At 32.2% G+C, this 17,158-nt stretch overlaps 1 protein-coding gene across 2 annotated transcripts; it reads right to left on the reverse strand.

Moving 5' to 3' along the window:
* Positions 1-1,826: 1,826 nt before the first annotated feature.
* Positions 1,827-15,925, reverse strand: LOC135849889 (nicotinate phosphoribosyltransferase-like). Of its 2 annotated transcripts, XM_065370524.1 has the most exons (14): positions 15,666-15,925; positions 15,234-15,404; positions 14,932-15,058; positions 14,756-14,839; positions 14,525-14,652; positions 9,543-9,661; positions 8,682-8,732; positions 7,585-7,778; positions 7,337-7,477; positions 3,484-3,608; positions 3,237-3,380; positions 3,027-3,163; positions 2,789-2,920; positions 1,827-2,710 (listed from the first exon to the last, which is right to left on the reverse strand). In XM_065370524.1, exons 1-14 carry the CDS (start codon positions 15,715-15,717, stop codon positions 2,633-2,635), a joined length of 1,683 nt encoding a protein of 560 aa, XP_065226596.1. In that variant the 5' UTR covers positions 15,718-15,925; the 3' UTR covers positions 1,827-2,632. The 2 variants fall into 2 exon arrangements, with proteins under 2 accessions (XP_065226596.1, XP_065226597.1); XM_065370525.1 differs by lacking the exon at positions 8,682-8,732 and having other exon boundaries at positions 15,666-15,924.
* Positions 15,926-17,158: the final 1,233 nt, after the last annotated feature.

A 17,158-nucleotide genomic window follows, 5' to 3' on the forward strand; every position in this document is an offset into this window, starting at 1 on the left:
AGCAAAATCATGGAAAAATTATTTTGGAAAAAAATCACTACCAAAATTCAAGATGTAAAAATCAATCAAAACAGGAGAAAATCCACTAAAAAACCATCGAGAAATTCAAAAATAATAATACCTGTCGAAATTAGAAAACCCTTAAGTACATTTCAAAAGAAAAATCATCAAAACTGAAGAAATAAAATTCGTAACTGTGAAAAAGCAGTTATGCCATTTAAATAAAAGCAACGTTTTTTTTCGTAAAATTTTGGACAAAATTTTGAAAAAAAAGGAAATTTGTGAAAAAACTTGGAAAAAGTAACTTTTATAGTGACCAACATTTTTAAAAAGTAACCAATCTGCGCACCCCAACAGGCACAACTTTTCTTGAACCGGTCAAAGGAGAAATGATAAAGAACCCCAAAATACACCGTCAGCCAACATTTAAATTGTTGAAATTCATTTGCTGATTTTTGGTTAAAAATTCACGTTTACGCCAAAAATGGGAGGAAAAAATCAAAATTTCAACAAATTGATCTAGAAAGCTGAAATTTGGTTGTATCGTACTTCGGACCTTTCGAGCAATTTTTTTCAGCACTGGGGATCTTCAATAAACTCATGATTGGAGGGGGAAACCTCCCTTCCCCTCTCTAAACAAGCCTGCTTTCAAGACTACCAGCCTACTTTTTCGAGAAAAAAATCCCAAAAGACTGCAACAAAATGATGACCTGATATTTCGGCTAATTCTCGCAAAATAGGTAGGTAGTAGGTCTAGGTACCTATTCACTTATTCAGCTTCTATAAAGATAACAGATACAATTTTCATTTGATTCACATTACGATTTCGATTTCTGATTTGAACTTTATCGTACGATAACTTGAGAGTTTCTCGGGAATTAATATTCAAAATTATCTCTCATTGATAGTACGTATGTACATAAATCTGTCGGAATATTTTGCTTAAATATGCAAGTTCCTAATTCTCTGTAGTAGGTACCTAATCTATCCTAAACATGCATTCGTTATAAGTATACTTATACATAAAATGAGTTAATTTAAATGAAAACCTTTGTCAAATGCTCGTTTGCCAATGAACTTGTACGTATTATTAACAATTGTATGGTTAAACTCTGAACTATCGTCGACTAAGAAAAAAACACCGGCTATAAGAGGCTTAAAATATACAAAAGCCGAACGTCTCCTATCACCTGTATTTTGGCAATGGCGTCCTTGTTTTATTTACAACAATTGCTCGAAACCACTCCACGTTCACGTAGCCGTACACACGACAATCAGAATGCCACATCGAGTTCTGCTCAATCAAGACTCAAATTTCGATTTCAAAGCCGAACCGTTCAATTTCACCGAATGTCTGAGAGTTATAGCTCGAAACATAACCATTTCTCGTACCCACGACGAATGGAGATTTGCTGTTCAAGGCGAAGGCGATGTTAATTTAACCAATCCGTTTCCTTTTCGATGCAAGTGGCCACCTCTGGCTCCCGATCCGGGCTATATGTATATAGTTATAAATTACGTCGATCGAGTGGTCAAGATGAGTTTCCAAAATCATCCTCAAGTATGCAATACAACTTTGCACGAACTTGTTGGAGAATTTTATCCGGAACCTCCCACTGCAAGGACTCCGAAACCGACTAGACCTCCGACTAGGCCTATCGAAGAATACTACGAATCTGAATTAAATGCCGATGATGAAGATTATGGTAGTTATGATTTGAAGTTACGATGATTTCGGGGTTTTCAAGGTGTGGGGTTTGTTTATTGATTGTACTTCATCGTTAGATTCGAATCATATTAGTTCTTATCCTAACAAAATCGATTGTGCGTAAGAATTTGTTTATTAAGTAAAATTCAATGATAAAATGCACGAGTAAAATAAGTAGGTACTTTTCAAACCGTAGATAGGTATTTAAACTCAGAAGAAAAAAACAAACCACATGATAAAAAATTCAAAAAATCACAAACTTGTTCTACGGTCATGGTAGAAAAATCGCACGATTCAACATTTTACTTTAAAAAATCTATAAAAACTACGACAAGAAAAAAAAATCTAAGAAATAATAAAAGCTCAACAAATTATTAAATTTCAACTCATCGAAAGGGATAATGAAATTTTAACCTTAGTTATTATATTCATAAAAATAAATCACATCACTTAAGTACTTCGATCACTGAATAGTGAATACAATTCAGTTGAAATGCGATATGTTTACTCCAACGAGAAAAAAAATAAGTACGAAACTTTCATCAATTTCAAACTTTCAAGGTGATTAAATGACTGAAAAATTGTAACATTAATAATAAAATGGTAACAGCGTTTGAAAAAAATAAAATAAAGTTTACGTATGACAAAATATGGCAGAATTTCGATCCAGTTTCGAAAATTCTTTCCAAAAAAAAAATTATTACATAGGTAACTTCAAATCATTCTCTTTCTAAACCATTCCCTTTCTGCCTGGTGACTAAATATCTAAACTCTAATTAACCGACCCTTTCTGCAGCTGTACATCTTGTAAATGTACTTTCCACTAAATCCAACCAAACTGTTTGACCAAACAAACATTGACAGCGAATTCTGCTGCTGAATCATGAATGAAAGTGAAATACGAATAAGCAGTCGAATTATTACCTACGATAAGTCGCCAATAGGGGCATTCTGCAACCACATTTCGTTGATGAAATGGTATAAATTATCGCTGACTGATACCTGCGTTAATTTTTTTTAAAAAATGATTAATCCAGTGAATCGATCACAGCTGGGGAATAATTTATTAAAATAATTTACTTTATACGGTGTAGGATTCAGATAACGTTTGTGATCTTGTCTCAAAGTTTTGAGGGAATTTCTGACACGTTGTCGAATTTCACTCAGCGATGGCAAAGGTTTACGACAAAGTTCTCCATTTTTCCAATACTCCTGAACATTAAAATAGGTACCTCAGAGTATAAATGAGTTGAAGAAAAGACTCACGATACGAATTCAAAGTCGAGAGATAAGGATAGAAATGTACGAGTAGTTTTACCTTGAGCAGAGGTTCTACTCCAGATGGTGTGGCAAAAGCTCTTTTCTGTTGATTAACAGGATGTCGACATAGTACTTTTTCGCCAACTTTCGGCGCATCTTCGTTTGAACGTTGCAGAAGATCACATAAAGCGTATCCTGCGAAAATATTTCTCGATTTAAAATTTGTATCATTTAAAGCATTATTAAGTATTCTGAGAAAAACTCTTACCATCACTTCCATACAGCCGATAAACGTCCTTTTTACCAGGCATCGTGATCTTGTGAGCATCTTGGCTTAGTTTTATGCGCGGGATACCGTTTAATTCGACTAATTTATAAACACACCCGAGCGCTGGCTGTTTTTGGCACGTGACTGAAAAATTAAAAACCCAAATAAAGGTGATTAAAGCATTAAATATGTACATATTATATCAAAAAATAAAATTAGCCATATTAATGAGTGACTCAATCCATACCTAAATTCGTTCCAATACCGAAGCAATCGATTTTATGGTTTTGATCGTTCAGACTCCAAATTGTTTCTTCATTGATATCGTTCGAAGCGACGATCTGTAGATTTGCGAACCATGGTAAGTTGAACCTGAGTAAGAAAATGACAATTTTAAAAATGCAAAATAATTTCAACAAATAAATACCTAATCTTCATAAATGAACAATGAACATAGCAACACAATAGGTGAAGAATATAGTGACTTGCTATGTGGTTTTTCAAGTAGACATTTTTATTTGGCAATATTTTTTGAAAAACAGCGTTAGCTGGAAAAAATCAAGACTCATAGGTAATGTGATTTTCGAGAATTATTACTCGCAAAGTAGTTTTGTGATTTTTTTACACAATTCAAATAACCTGGTATTTTGCATCCTAACTTTCAAACGTTTTCAATTCAAAAAATTGTTCTAAATTTTGTAAATTTCATTTCCCATCAATTTTATGGTAAATTTCAGTGATTTCAATCAACCACCTTTTATTTCTTCTTCAAAATTTTATCCGAAATTCTACGAAAAAAAAACATTACTTTTATTTAAATGGCATCACTGCTTTTTCATCGTTAGGAATTTTATTTCTTCAGTTTTGATGACTTTTTTTTTGAAATGTCTTAGGGGTTTTCTAATTTCGACAGGTATTATTATTTTTGAATTTCTCGATGGTTTTTAGTGGATTTTCTCCTCTTTTGATTGATTTTTACATCTTGAATTTTGGTGGTGATTTTTTTCCAAAATAATTTTTCCATGATTTCTCTCTGAATTTCGATGACGTTTTTTGCCTGAATTTTTGCCCAATTTCATCACATTGAATTCTCGTGATTTTTTCATAAAAATTTTCCCTCAAGCTTGTGTGATTTTATTGCTCAAATAGTCGAGATTCTCCTTATTTCGGTTCGATGGTTTTTTTGAATTTTGTGAATTTTTTTCTTCACCGATTTGGTGAGTTTTCTTTTATATTTTTGTAGATTTTTTCCTATTCTGACGGGTATGATTTTTCTGAATTTTCGCGAGTTCTCTTTTTTCACGTTTTACAATGATATTCTCGGAATTTCCATTTTTTCTTTTTTAAAATATTGGCAAAGTTTCTCCAGTTTTGACAGACTTTTTCAAATTTGAATGTTTACGATTCTATAGTTTTGTTCTAAATTGCGGTCATTTTTTTGCCTAAATTTTTTTTTATTTCAACACTTTTTTTTTGAGTGTCCTGCTTTGAAAAACACAAGTGATTTTTTTGCTTACATTTTTGTGGAATTATGATTTTTCTTCTTCCAAAAATCATGATTTTCTTTAAATTTTGATATTTTTTTTCAAGAAGGGAGGGAAGCTTCTCTTCACGATTTGATGACTTTGTTTGTTTTTTTTTTATTTTCACCTTTTGTGGCGGATTTTTCTGCATCTTGATATCTTTCATTCGTTGATCCTTCTCTCTCTTTTCCTCTACCCTTCCAGTTATGAGGAAAATTCCTCCGGTTTTCCTCACTCTTTGAACAATTTTTTTCCAAATTCGAATTATTTTTCTCTATTAAATCCCCTTCAGTTTTCCTAGAAAATTTTTCGATGATTTTTTCTCAAAAATTTATTGATTTATTTCCGAATTTATACCTAATTGTAATTCTCGTGAGTTTTCTGTTCGGAATTCTTAATGATTTTTGCTGAGCTGATTTTTTGAGAGTTTTCTATTTTCATAATTTCCATAATTTTGTTTTGAATTTTACTGATTCGTTTTTCTTCCTTTATTTTTGTTCTTAATTTCGGCGAAATCTTTTTTCTTGAATTTTTGAAATTTTTTATAAAATTTTCTCCCAAGTTAGCCCCAAATTTTATTAATTTTTTCTGCATAAATTTTTGTGGAATTCCCCTGTTTAAAAATTTTTTCGAGTTTTTTCGAGTTTTTTTGGACTTTGAGATCTTGATAGTTTTACAAAATTTAGAATTTTTTTTTGAGGATTTCTTGATTTTTTTCCAAGTTTTATTCTTTTGAGTTCTTATAGATTTTATTTTCCAACTTTTCGACCATTTTCTCCAGATTTTCGTGATTTTTTTTGTGTCTAACTTTTAGTAAAGTTTTCGCAATTTTATTGCGTAATTTCGTGATTTTTTTTTCAATTCTTGCGTTGTTTTTTCTTGAATTCCAGTGCTTTTTACCTTAATTTTTTCGGTGGAGTTTTTCTACTTTTAATTGAATTTTTATTCTGAAATCCCTGTGATTTTATTCAACTTGTTAAATTTTGACAAAACTCTGTTTTTTGGTTCATTTTGAATTTCGCTCTTGAGTTTTATACTTACGGACTTATGATTTTGATTTATTAAAAGAAGTTCACGAAGAGGTTTTTCAACATTATTTTTTGATTATTTTTTTTCTCTCCATATCTTTATTTTTGCTCTGCTTCCTGTTTTGACCATTTTCTCTGAATTTTAATAATTTTGTCACCTTTTTCCATTTTTTTAAAAAATTGTGCCAATTTTTGACAATTTTGATGGAGGACTTTTTTTTTTGAAGCAAGGTAGGTAGGTACATTTTTTTGTATTCGAATTTTTAAAAATGAAGAGTGATATTCCAAAACTCGCTTTGTCCATTTTTATCAAAGTTGGGTTTTCAGTGGTACCTGGTAGATGAAGTATTAACTCACATTCCTACATCATCAACCTACCAAAATGAGGTGTTAAACTCACCTGAATAGCCAATTCACTGAAAATTTTTTAAAAAATAATGTTCCAAAACGCGCTTTGTCCATTTTTATTGAAATTTTTTTCAGCAGTATTTAGTGGATGAAATGTATACCTACACTTCTACATCATAAACCCACCCAAATAAAGTGCTAAACTCGCCTAAAAAGCCAATTTACCCGTTTAAAGGGAAACTGTTTTTCCTCTCTCCTGAAAAGTTGTGAAAATGGACAAAGCGAGTTTTGGAATATCACTCTTCAAATGATTTTCACAAATCACTTTTTTTCCTAATTTGGATTGCAATCTTCCCCCTCCCCCACCGCCCTTTCCTGTTGATTTCAATAAGTTTCCCGTTCTAAAATAATTCTTCTTATTAAAGTATGGTTTTTTTTCATCAAATCATCGCTCGTGTCAATATTTAAGCTATTTTACAATTGGTATTTTTGTGTTTGATTTTTTGAAATGATTTTGAATACGAGTAAAAGATTGAATTTAGTTCCTCCCTGTTTCGATAGACTTCCCCCTCTTCTTTCAATTTTGTAATTTTTTCAGCCGTTTATCACATTTTTCGATTATGTTTCCGGAATCCAATGTTTTTTTCATGCTTTCTTTTTGCATTTTGATCTAAGTACGAGTAGTTTACTTTCGAAATGTTGATAATTATCTGTTCTGAGCTGTTGCTGGTTTTTTTTTCAAAAATGGTTTTTATTCGAATTTTGATTTTTTTTCTGTGTTTTTTGAAAAAACTGCTATGGAAATTTTTGTTACGATTTGTTTTCTTTTGTAATCTAGAATGAAATGTAATGTTTTGTATGCATTGAGTTTTTTGGTTGCCAATTTTTAATTTTTTTTTTACATCAACATTTGTTTTGGTTACATTTTGGTTGCCACTTTTTTTTGAGATTTTGAGTACTATCCCTGCATAATGCCAATTTCATTGTTACTCATTTCTTTTTACAAATCTTGCAAAATTATGATTCGAGCAATTTTCAGCTAGTTTTGTCATTTTAGTGATATTTATCTTAAATTAGTTCTTCTTTTAAAACCATCTCGAATAAAGAATTTCCACGTAAACCTATCACACTTCATTGACTGTAGAGATAAATTCCATACTTGGTTTCCATACCCAAATACAAGTAATAATAAACATCTTACTGTTTAGCAATAGTGATAAAGAGATTCCTCGAAACTGACGACAAATAAGCCAAATCTCCGCTATCGATACGAATTCCAATAGCTTGATACCCGAGATCATTCAAAGCCAGCGCAACAGCTGAAAAATTTAATAAACCGCTCCTGTAATAGAAATGTATTACATACCGCATTAGTGAATTACCTTTACCTATCAAGTTCAACGGTATAGGAAGCAAAATAGAAAAATTAGATATGAAAGTCGAAGGTACCTGCTCACATCGTACGTATCAATCAGAGCGACAAAATTATAAGGAAATGCAACCGCAAAAGAGATCAAAGCAGTCAATTCGCCATCCGAAGCTTGTTCAGGATTACAATGCAGAAGTGGGGCGACTTTCTTTCTCCATTCGATGCTTCTTTCCAACAAATCCTCGGATTCGCCCGTGTTAAGATTTAACAAATTCTAAAAAAAAAGGTGCAAAAAACTCTTTGATGAAATAATTACATCACACTTCTAATATCACTCGTAGGTACGTAATTCCCTGTGTTAGTCTATAGGTAACTAATTACCTATGTACCTATTTACTTTTAATGTATACAATACATATTACATATTAATTCAACTAATATAACTCTCAACTAGCATTAGTAAAATGGGCTCCCTTCAAATGATCGAATGCCACAATATTTCTAATAAATTATAACGCAGTGAGCGTCTAAAAAACCTGAAGAATTGAGCTGCCTTTCAGCAAGGCAAGTGATAATTGATAATTGTCCACTCGCGTGAGTATATTTATGAAGGCTTAAGTGAGAACTACTTACCGCAGCATAATACTGTAAATATTAAAAGCAATAGCAAACAATCAAGGAACATATAAGAATAATCATAAGTAGGTAGGTACTTTGAGGTACCCAAAATATCCATCAAAATTATTATTCGATTACCTACACAATAAAAAATACTTATGAATATGCTTGACCTGCCCAACAACATGCACCCATAAAAAGCACAGCCACAGACGAAAAAAGCACACACCAATGTCCAATACCACCCAAGCTCATACGATATTAAAACGCCCAAAAAAAGATGAAATTTCGCCATTTTACAGCTGCACTGCGCATTGAACTTCTTCCTTACCCATTTCAATAGGAAAAGAAAATATGATAACACATGTAGGCAAGTACATTAAATTGCTAGATATTATAATAAGTAAATGACAAAGAAAAGCGTATGTGCGTAAAGGTACAACAAGTACGATATCCCCAGGAGAATAATTTATATAGGATGAAAATCTACGAGAAAAAAATCTAATGGTGATGAAGTAATGCGCAAGTACGAGCTTAAAATTAGAAATTACCCTCGTACCTGACTTCCAAGGAATATATCTTGGGCGTCTAAAACAACTCCACTGCCAATCTAATTTCAAAACAATGTTAAAAATCAAAACCAAAGAAAAAAAAGTATATTAATCTACAACACAAGAGCATGAAAAAAAGGTAAAGAAAATCAAGGAGTAAAAAAAAACAACATAAAAAACAAAGCTATAAAATTTGCATAGGTAATATTAGCCAAGTACCTACGGTATTGTAAAAGTAAAAAAGTACCTAGTTTTTTAAAACGAAAATAAATTTTAAAAAAATAAGCGAAGTGCATTCGTACGTAATTTGTAGAATTTTTTTATAAAGGGTTTAAAAATGAAAAATTGAAGTGTGTAGTTCGATAATGCTTTCAATTTATCGATTATACCTAGGTAGATACTTTCGATCGGTTTATTTAGGCAAAAACGTTGAATAAAAATTTTCAAATGTTCGAGTAAAATCATAAACTTATCACAGCGAGAAGTAGGTACACCACAGGCAATGGCAAAATAACGTACCACAACGATATGAATTGGAAAATGTAAATAATTAAAACCATAACCATAAGACAGATATAAGAAGAAAAGTAAAACAACAATCCACAGCTGTTTTTTTCAATAAGTAGGTACATGTACATTGTACATAAACGATTACCTAACGATAATCATTTTAAAGAAATAATAACATAGACCATAGAAGTAAATGGTCTAAAAATAATAATGATTCGCCAAAAGCGGTGATAGTGAATAATTTCGAAGTTGGAATCTAGTACAACTCGCTGATTTGAAGATTTCGGTAATTTGAATATTGTTTGAAATACATAATTATTATCGATACTAAGAAAGAAAAAGAATAAAAATATACCCACCTTTGTCTTCAGTTCAGCAAAATCGGTGAAAGAATTAATGAATGCATGAGCGTGAGTACCTTTGACAGGTATATTGAACATTTTGCCAGCCAAAACATTACTGGTGCCGTCAAAACCACCTACAACAAAAGAATTTCCATCGCATAGTTATCTATTTTCTATTTTACAGGGATTGTACTCAAATTTTTTTTCAAAAAAAGTAACTTTAGTAACCAAAAAAACCGGAAAAAGTAACCAAAAAAAAAATGTTGATGTAAAAAAAAACTAAAAAAGTGGCAACCAAAAAACTTCAAGTCGTCAATTCGAGTCGACCTTGTTCCAGAAACTGGCTGCACATTTTGGTGCTCAACCAAATCGCACCATAGCCTAACCATCCACAGTCAAAATGGCCACACCAAAAGATGGCACCAAACACTGAAAGCAGCAATTGTGGCTCATCAAACACTCAAGTGGTTCAATGCATTACCCATGATCTCCTTGGCTTACAATCTGAATCAGCGCTCTGCAGCGACCAAGGTGTGTCCCCAGCTCAGCTCACATTTGGTACAGAGCTCAGATTACTAGGCAATTTTTGATGCCATCTGAAGTTCAACTGGATGAGCCAGAAGTCATTTGTGGTATTCAGTGATGGCAGTGTTCACGTTTGTGAATGACAAGTTCGCAAACGCGAACAGAACGCGTTCTTTGAAAAGAACGCGAACGACGTTCGTTTTGATTGAACACACATTTTGAAGCTTGAAAAATCAAATTTGGAACGCAAAGGTAATATATGCAAAAACGCGATGTTTACATTTTAAAACAACATAAATTGCCATTTACCAGAAGAATTTGAAAAAAATGGTCTAGTATTAAAAAAAAAGGTTTAAAAAACACATTTGTTTTCCAACGGCGTTTGCAAAGGCGTTCGTTTTAAATGAACGCGAACACATTCAAAATTTTTGCGAATGCTGCCATCACTGGTGGTATTTGAGAGGCAATTTGCACTTTTGCAGTATGATGGGGATGACATGTACATGCAAACACTGTGCAATCTACATACTAGACAGCCAGATGCTCTCAAAGACTGCTCTCATGTTTTCCTACATGTCGAGACCCAGTGTCAAGCATTAGAGCCACCCTGACTGGACCTCATAACGTCAGTCGACGCATGGACAAGACTGCTGAGGTTGAGGCAGATGGATGTACAATAGTAGTTTTTCTAGATCGTCTGAAACCAGCCTACCTACTTACTGATGTGTCAAACAAAGTTCCACAGCCAAAAATTGTTCCAGAGCCATGGACAGAACCTCCAAATAAGACCATACCAAAGCAGAAGATCTGATTCCAAGGAACCTACTTGAAATAGTACCTTTTTTTCTTTTCTTATTCGCTCATTTTTTAATAAAATTTTATGCGTTGTAATGATTTTATCATTTTTATTTTTCATTTTTATGTATTTCAACATGTAATTTTAGTCATTTTTCATACCTACTAATTTTTCTCATTAGTGTATCATTTCTTTTTTACTTTTTTCACATTTTTTGTAATATGTTTTTACTTTTTAGCATATTATGTATCTTGTGTAGTTGTGTATATTTTTACTGTATATTATTTCTTGCATATTTGTAAATTTTATGTTTTTTCTGTATTTGTATCCCAGCTTCCCTGCTAGGGGGGAGTACCGTGGCGTCACGCGAATTAAGCAACATTTGTGTCGCTTGATATGAGGCGACCTGTCCGAGTCACTCTGTAAGCGACTGCCTAGCTTTCAAGCGCATCTGTCCATGCAGCAAACCAGTACAACTGTAGAGATGTGCACTTTTCAGAAAAGTAATTTTAGTGAAATGAAAAGTGAAAAGTTCATTGAAAAGTGTGAAAAGTTGTGAAAAGTGTGAAAAGTAAATCGTGTGAGTCTCATTTTAAAGCTCTCTGTAAGAGCTTCAAATTGATGTATTTTATGCCTATTTAAAACACACAAAAAAACAAAATCATTTTTTCACCTACTTAATCGAATAGTGGTAGTTTTGAGCCTTTCAAGAGCCTCTAACATTTTTGGGTTTTTCAGTTTTGAAAAAAATGTTGAGAAAAATATCAAAAATGGATGTGGACTGCGAAGGGGAGGAGTGGAGAGAGTGAAACTTGATATTTGACTTCATCAATGAGGTCAGTGATCTCTGATGAGTAAATTGATTGGTCACTCGCTTTTTTTTTTTAGTAAAAACTGAAAAGTGAAATGAAAAGTAGGAACTTTTCTTTTCAACTTTTCATTGAAAGAAAAGTACTTTTCACTTTTCACTTTTCACACCGCACATCTCTAAGTACAAGGTGTTATTGACTTTGAGCTACAGGCCATAGCCATTGTTCATCAATTCAGTTGTATTTATCTCGCGCGCAATTACCATGTTACTTTGTATCTTTGTCAAATAAACGTTATTCACTCACCTTCCTGACTATTTATTTCGCAAGCCGAAGCTTGATTCCTGTTGAGGCAAAGACTTTACAGTTGTAAAATATAATCTATGAGAATTCAAAAGAATAAAACTTGAAAAAAATCGAGAAATCTTCAAAAAAATTCAAAATAAAACCACCAAGCCCCAAAGTAAAAAAAAAAAAAACGCTTAAAAACTCGAAAAAATTTGTAAACATGGGAATTCTGCAAAAAATTGAGCAGAAAAAATTACTAATATATGGGACTAAATTGGGAGAAAATTTTATAAAAAATTTCGAAAATTCAAGAAAAAAGGGTTTAATGAAAAATTATTATATGTATGTATTTGAAATTTGAAACAAAATTATGGAAATTATGAAAATAGAAAACTCTCTAAAATTCAGTTCAGTAAAAATCATTAAGAATTCAGAACAGAGAACTCGCGAGGAATTGAAATTAGGATTACGAGTAAATTCGTAAATGAATCGATAAATTTTTGTGAAAACTCATCGAAAAATTTCTAGCAAAACTGAAGAGGATTCAACAGAGAAAAATAATTTGAACTTGAAAAACAAAATTATTCCAACAGAGAGGAAAACCGGAGGACTTTCCCTCATAACTGAAAGGGAAGAGGAAACTGGAAAAGAGAGAGAGGGATCAATAAATGAAAGATATCAAGATGCAGAAAAATCCACCACAAAAGGTGAAAATAAAAAAAAAACACATGTCATCAAATATGGAAGAAGCTTCACTCCCTTCTCGAAAAAAAAGATCAAAATTTGAAGGAAATCCATAATTCTACAAAAATGTGAGCAAAAAAATTCCCAATTTTTTTAAAGCACGAAACTCAATGAAAAAAACTGTTAAAATAAAAAAAAATGCAATCAAAAATCAAAATTTAGGCAAAAAATGACCACAATTTAGAACAAAACTGTAGAATTGTGAAAATTCAAAGTTAAAAAAGTCTGTCAAAACTGGAGAAACTTTTCCAAAATTTGAAAGAAAAAAAAATAGAAATTTCGAGAAAATCATCGAAAAACTTGAGAAAAGGGAACTCGAGAAAATTCAGAAAAAACATACCCATCAGAATAGGGGAAAATCTACAAAAATTCAAAAGAAAACTCACCAAATCGGCGAAGAAAAAAATTCACAAAATTCAAAAAAAGCCATCGAACCGAAATAAGGAGAAATCCCGACTATTTAAGCAATAAAATCACACAAGCTCGAGGGAAAATTTTTCTGAAAAAATCACGAGAATTGAACGCGATAAAATTGGGAAAAAATTCAGACGAAGAACATCATCAAAATTCCGAGCAAAATTATTTTGGAAAAAAATCATCACCAAAATTCAAGATGTAAAAATCAATCAAAACAGGAGTAAATCTACTAATAAAAACCATCGAGAAATTCAAAAATAGTAATACCTGTCGAAATTAGAAAACCTCTAAGTACATTTCAAAAGAAAAATCATCAGAACTGAAAAAATGAAATTTGTAATGCTGAAAAAGCAGTGATGCCATTTGAATAAAAGCAATGTTTTTTTTTCGCAGAATTTTGGATAAAATTTTGAAAAAAAAAACAGGAAATTTGTGAAAAAACTCGGAAAAAGTATTCGTGTTAGGTACTCGAGAACCTGATAAAAAAATCATTTACTTCAAACGGTTTCAAATTATTGTACATATTTACATATACAATAGAGATCGAGCATTTTGTAGTAAAATTATAACACAATACTCTCCAAATTGAGTGTTCAATGTTAAAAATAGAACCACAATCATAAGGCATTAAAATGTCCTCAAACGATATACGATTTACACTGTCGTTTAATAATACATCAAGTTGAACTAAAAATGTGAAAAAATTGACTTTTAAACTGATTTTCTCATGACATGACATGCTATAAATTTATCAAATTAATATTTCGGCAGTTTTTTATTCGAGGATGAAATAAAATGAGGATATTTCATGCATAAAAACTGTACAAAAAAAAAATCACGAAAGTAAGAATTACTCAATTCATCACTCGACCCAATAAAATGCAAAATGACACGAGTAGAACAGCAAAGAAAACCAATTTGCTCTCAGTTATCTTATTAACCATTTCATTTTATGAGATGCAAAAAAAATTCAAGAACATATATACGAGTACAAGTAGCAACACAATCAACGTCAATTTTATCACTCGTCAAGATAAAGACATATCAAAATTCAAATCCATTCAGCCAGATCGCTTTTGAGAGGACAAAATATACCTAAATTGAGACTCACAATATTGTCGGTTTGTAAAACTTCACTCGTTCAATGCGAAGGTCGAGGTGAAAACTTTTTCGGTGTAACCTCGCTCAGTCGACATGATTTCAAAACGTACATTTCACGCTGCCGCGATTAAGCGGTCGTGTGAAATGTACGTACTACGTACCAACGGAAGTCTTGGTACCGGGTGCCCTGATCGATTTGTAAAAATGCTACATATCGTGACACCCGATACAAGGTACCATTTAATTTGACGCTTGGCAATAAGGTAAATTTTCTCACTCGAATTACTTAAAAATATCTATGACTTTTATTTTCTTACCCATGTAAGCGTATTTGGACGCGGATAATCCTCCATCCGGACCTTGAGCTCGACGTAGACCGAACTCCAACAATGAAACGTTATCACCCGCTGCCATCCTATACCTGGCTGCATTCGTAGTCATCAAACTACAAAACATATGCCATTGATAGGGCGAAAAATTAACCATTAGTTTGACGAATAATTCACCGAAGGTATTTTTAATATATATTATAATGACAAGTATAATACCTCGCGAAGTTCACCAATGTCAGGAATGTCGTCTCGATTAACTGAACTACCACTAAAGGACCTTCTACACGAATCATAGGAACTCTGAAAATGAATTAATCCGAGTTTTAAGAATTCTATACGGTAATGGAATTTTAAACACGAACAATAATCGATGATAAGGTTTTATAATGTACCTTGGGAACACAACCGAGCCTTCGTCGATGGCATACAAAATGATACCTTTGGTGTTCAGCTGACTTAAAAATAGAAAAAATTCATCGTCTATGGATGATGGTAGAGTTTGCTTCAAGTATTCGATATCTGGAATCAAAATCAACGTTTTACTAATTATTAAAGGGCAGAGTACTCTTTTTTTCCAAAATCATGATTTTCACAAATCTATTTTCATTTTTTCGAATTGAAGAACATTGTGCTGCGTACTAGAAGAATAACATCGTACTTTGCAAACCTAATCTAAATCTTACGAAGAACATACCGCTTTCAGTATACTGAAAATTATCCAGGAATTTTATACACTGCTCTAATCCAGCAAAAATGGTGAATTCTCCTTGAAATGGATTCTTCCGGAAAAATAAATCGAATACAGCGTGATCATCGGTCTTGCCAGCTTTCCAATACGCGTATGCCATATTAATCTGGTACAAATCTGGAACGAAAAACAAATTATGAAAATTATTTCGCAAAAAAACACGTTGATTGTTGACAATAATGTTCACGTTGCTCGCAAGCAAAACCTGTCGGAATTTGCAAATCGATACGTGTTTGAGGTTTGTCCATGGGAATTGGGAATGGGGAATGGAAACGACGATGGAGTTTACATTGTCTTGGATGTATTTTCGAATAATATCAACACGTCTGTATTATGCAATTTGCAAAATTTAAGCATGAATTAATCAATGAAACTCACCTGTTAGAAGAGGTTGCACCAGATTATTATCAGTGAGCATGTCTTTGGACATGTTTGCGATTTGTTGACAGCGTTTAGAGTTGAAATGATTTAAAATACCAAATTATTCGAAAGCATAAATACTTTTTTTTGCAAATGAAAGTTTTATTCGAAAGACGTAATTTTTCATTACATCGTACAGAAATGAAATTGCAAACGATTTGTAGTACTTTCTGTTAACAACTGAATACTGAATACTGATTACAGCACTTCCGTTATCAAAATTATAAACACGAACTTCCAAAGTAGGAGGAGCCCAAAACGAACTTGAATCAAAACAACGCAAAAGTTTAAAGAAAGGAAGCTGACGATTGCAACGCTACCTTTTGTGTAGTTTTGTGAGTTAAATTAAAATATTGCAAAATTATTTTTTGTAAAAAAAAAAAAATTAAGAACGTTTTCCTTTTTGTAAATCGCTATTCGTATGAAATTGAATTGAATTTTAATATGTAATTATTCAAATTCTTTTGTTGTTTTTATTTCCAATAAGATAGATTCATTCAATATCAATTTTCTAATTTTTTTGTTATTCTTAATTTCTTTTACGGTAAAATTTGAAATTATATGTATACAGTGACACAAAAGTAGTGCCTGATGGCTTTCATTAGAGAAAAATAAGGGCTTTCCGGTTTTCAAATGCGACTTTGAAAAAAATTTCAGGCCCATGCACAGGGTGTCCACAAATTGAAAAACTGGTTCGGTCAAAAAATTCAAACTGGTTTTTATTGGTCCAATGTATTCTACACACAAAGGTGATATCAATTTTTTAAAACCAGTTCATCAATTTGCAACCAGTTGACAAAAAATACCCAAAAATTGTAGATAGAGAAAAAAGCTTCAAACAAAAGTTGTAGAGCGTGGAAATTTACACAATTCTGTCTTATCACATTTTGAAACCGGTTCATTAGTTCGCAATTAGCAACCAGTTTTTGACAATTGCCTAAAAATTGGAGATAGAGAAAAAAACTTGAAACATGAGGTGTAGAGCGTGAAAAATTAAACTGTTTTTGCTTTTTGCTGAACAGATTTTGAAACCGGTTCATCAATTCGTAACCAGTTATCAAAAAATAGTCTTAAATTACCCAAAAATTGTAGATAGAGAAAAAAGCTTCAAACAAGAGTTGTAGAGCATGAGAAATTACACAATTCTGCCTGAACACATTTTGAAACCGGTTCATTAGTTCGCATCAGATTTTGAAACCGGTTCATTGATTCGCAACCAGTTATCAAAAATTACCCAAAAATTGTAGGTGGAGAAAAAAGCTTGAAACAAAAGTTGTAGAACGTGAAAAATTACACAATTCTGTCTAATCACATTTTGAAACCGGTTCATCAGTTTGCATTTAGCAACCAGTTTTTGAAAATCACCTAAAAATTGAACATAGAAAAAAAACTTGAAACAAAAGTTGTAGAGCGTTGAAAAATTGAACCATTTTCACTGATCGGATTTTGAA

This window comes from Planococcus citri, chromosome 1 (genome assembly GCF_950023065.1).
Source record: "Planococcus citri chromosome 1, ihPlaCitr1.1, whole genome shotgun sequence".
Lineage (NCBI taxonomy): Eukaryota > Metazoa > Arthropoda > Insecta > Hemiptera > Pseudococcidae > Planococcus > Planococcus citri.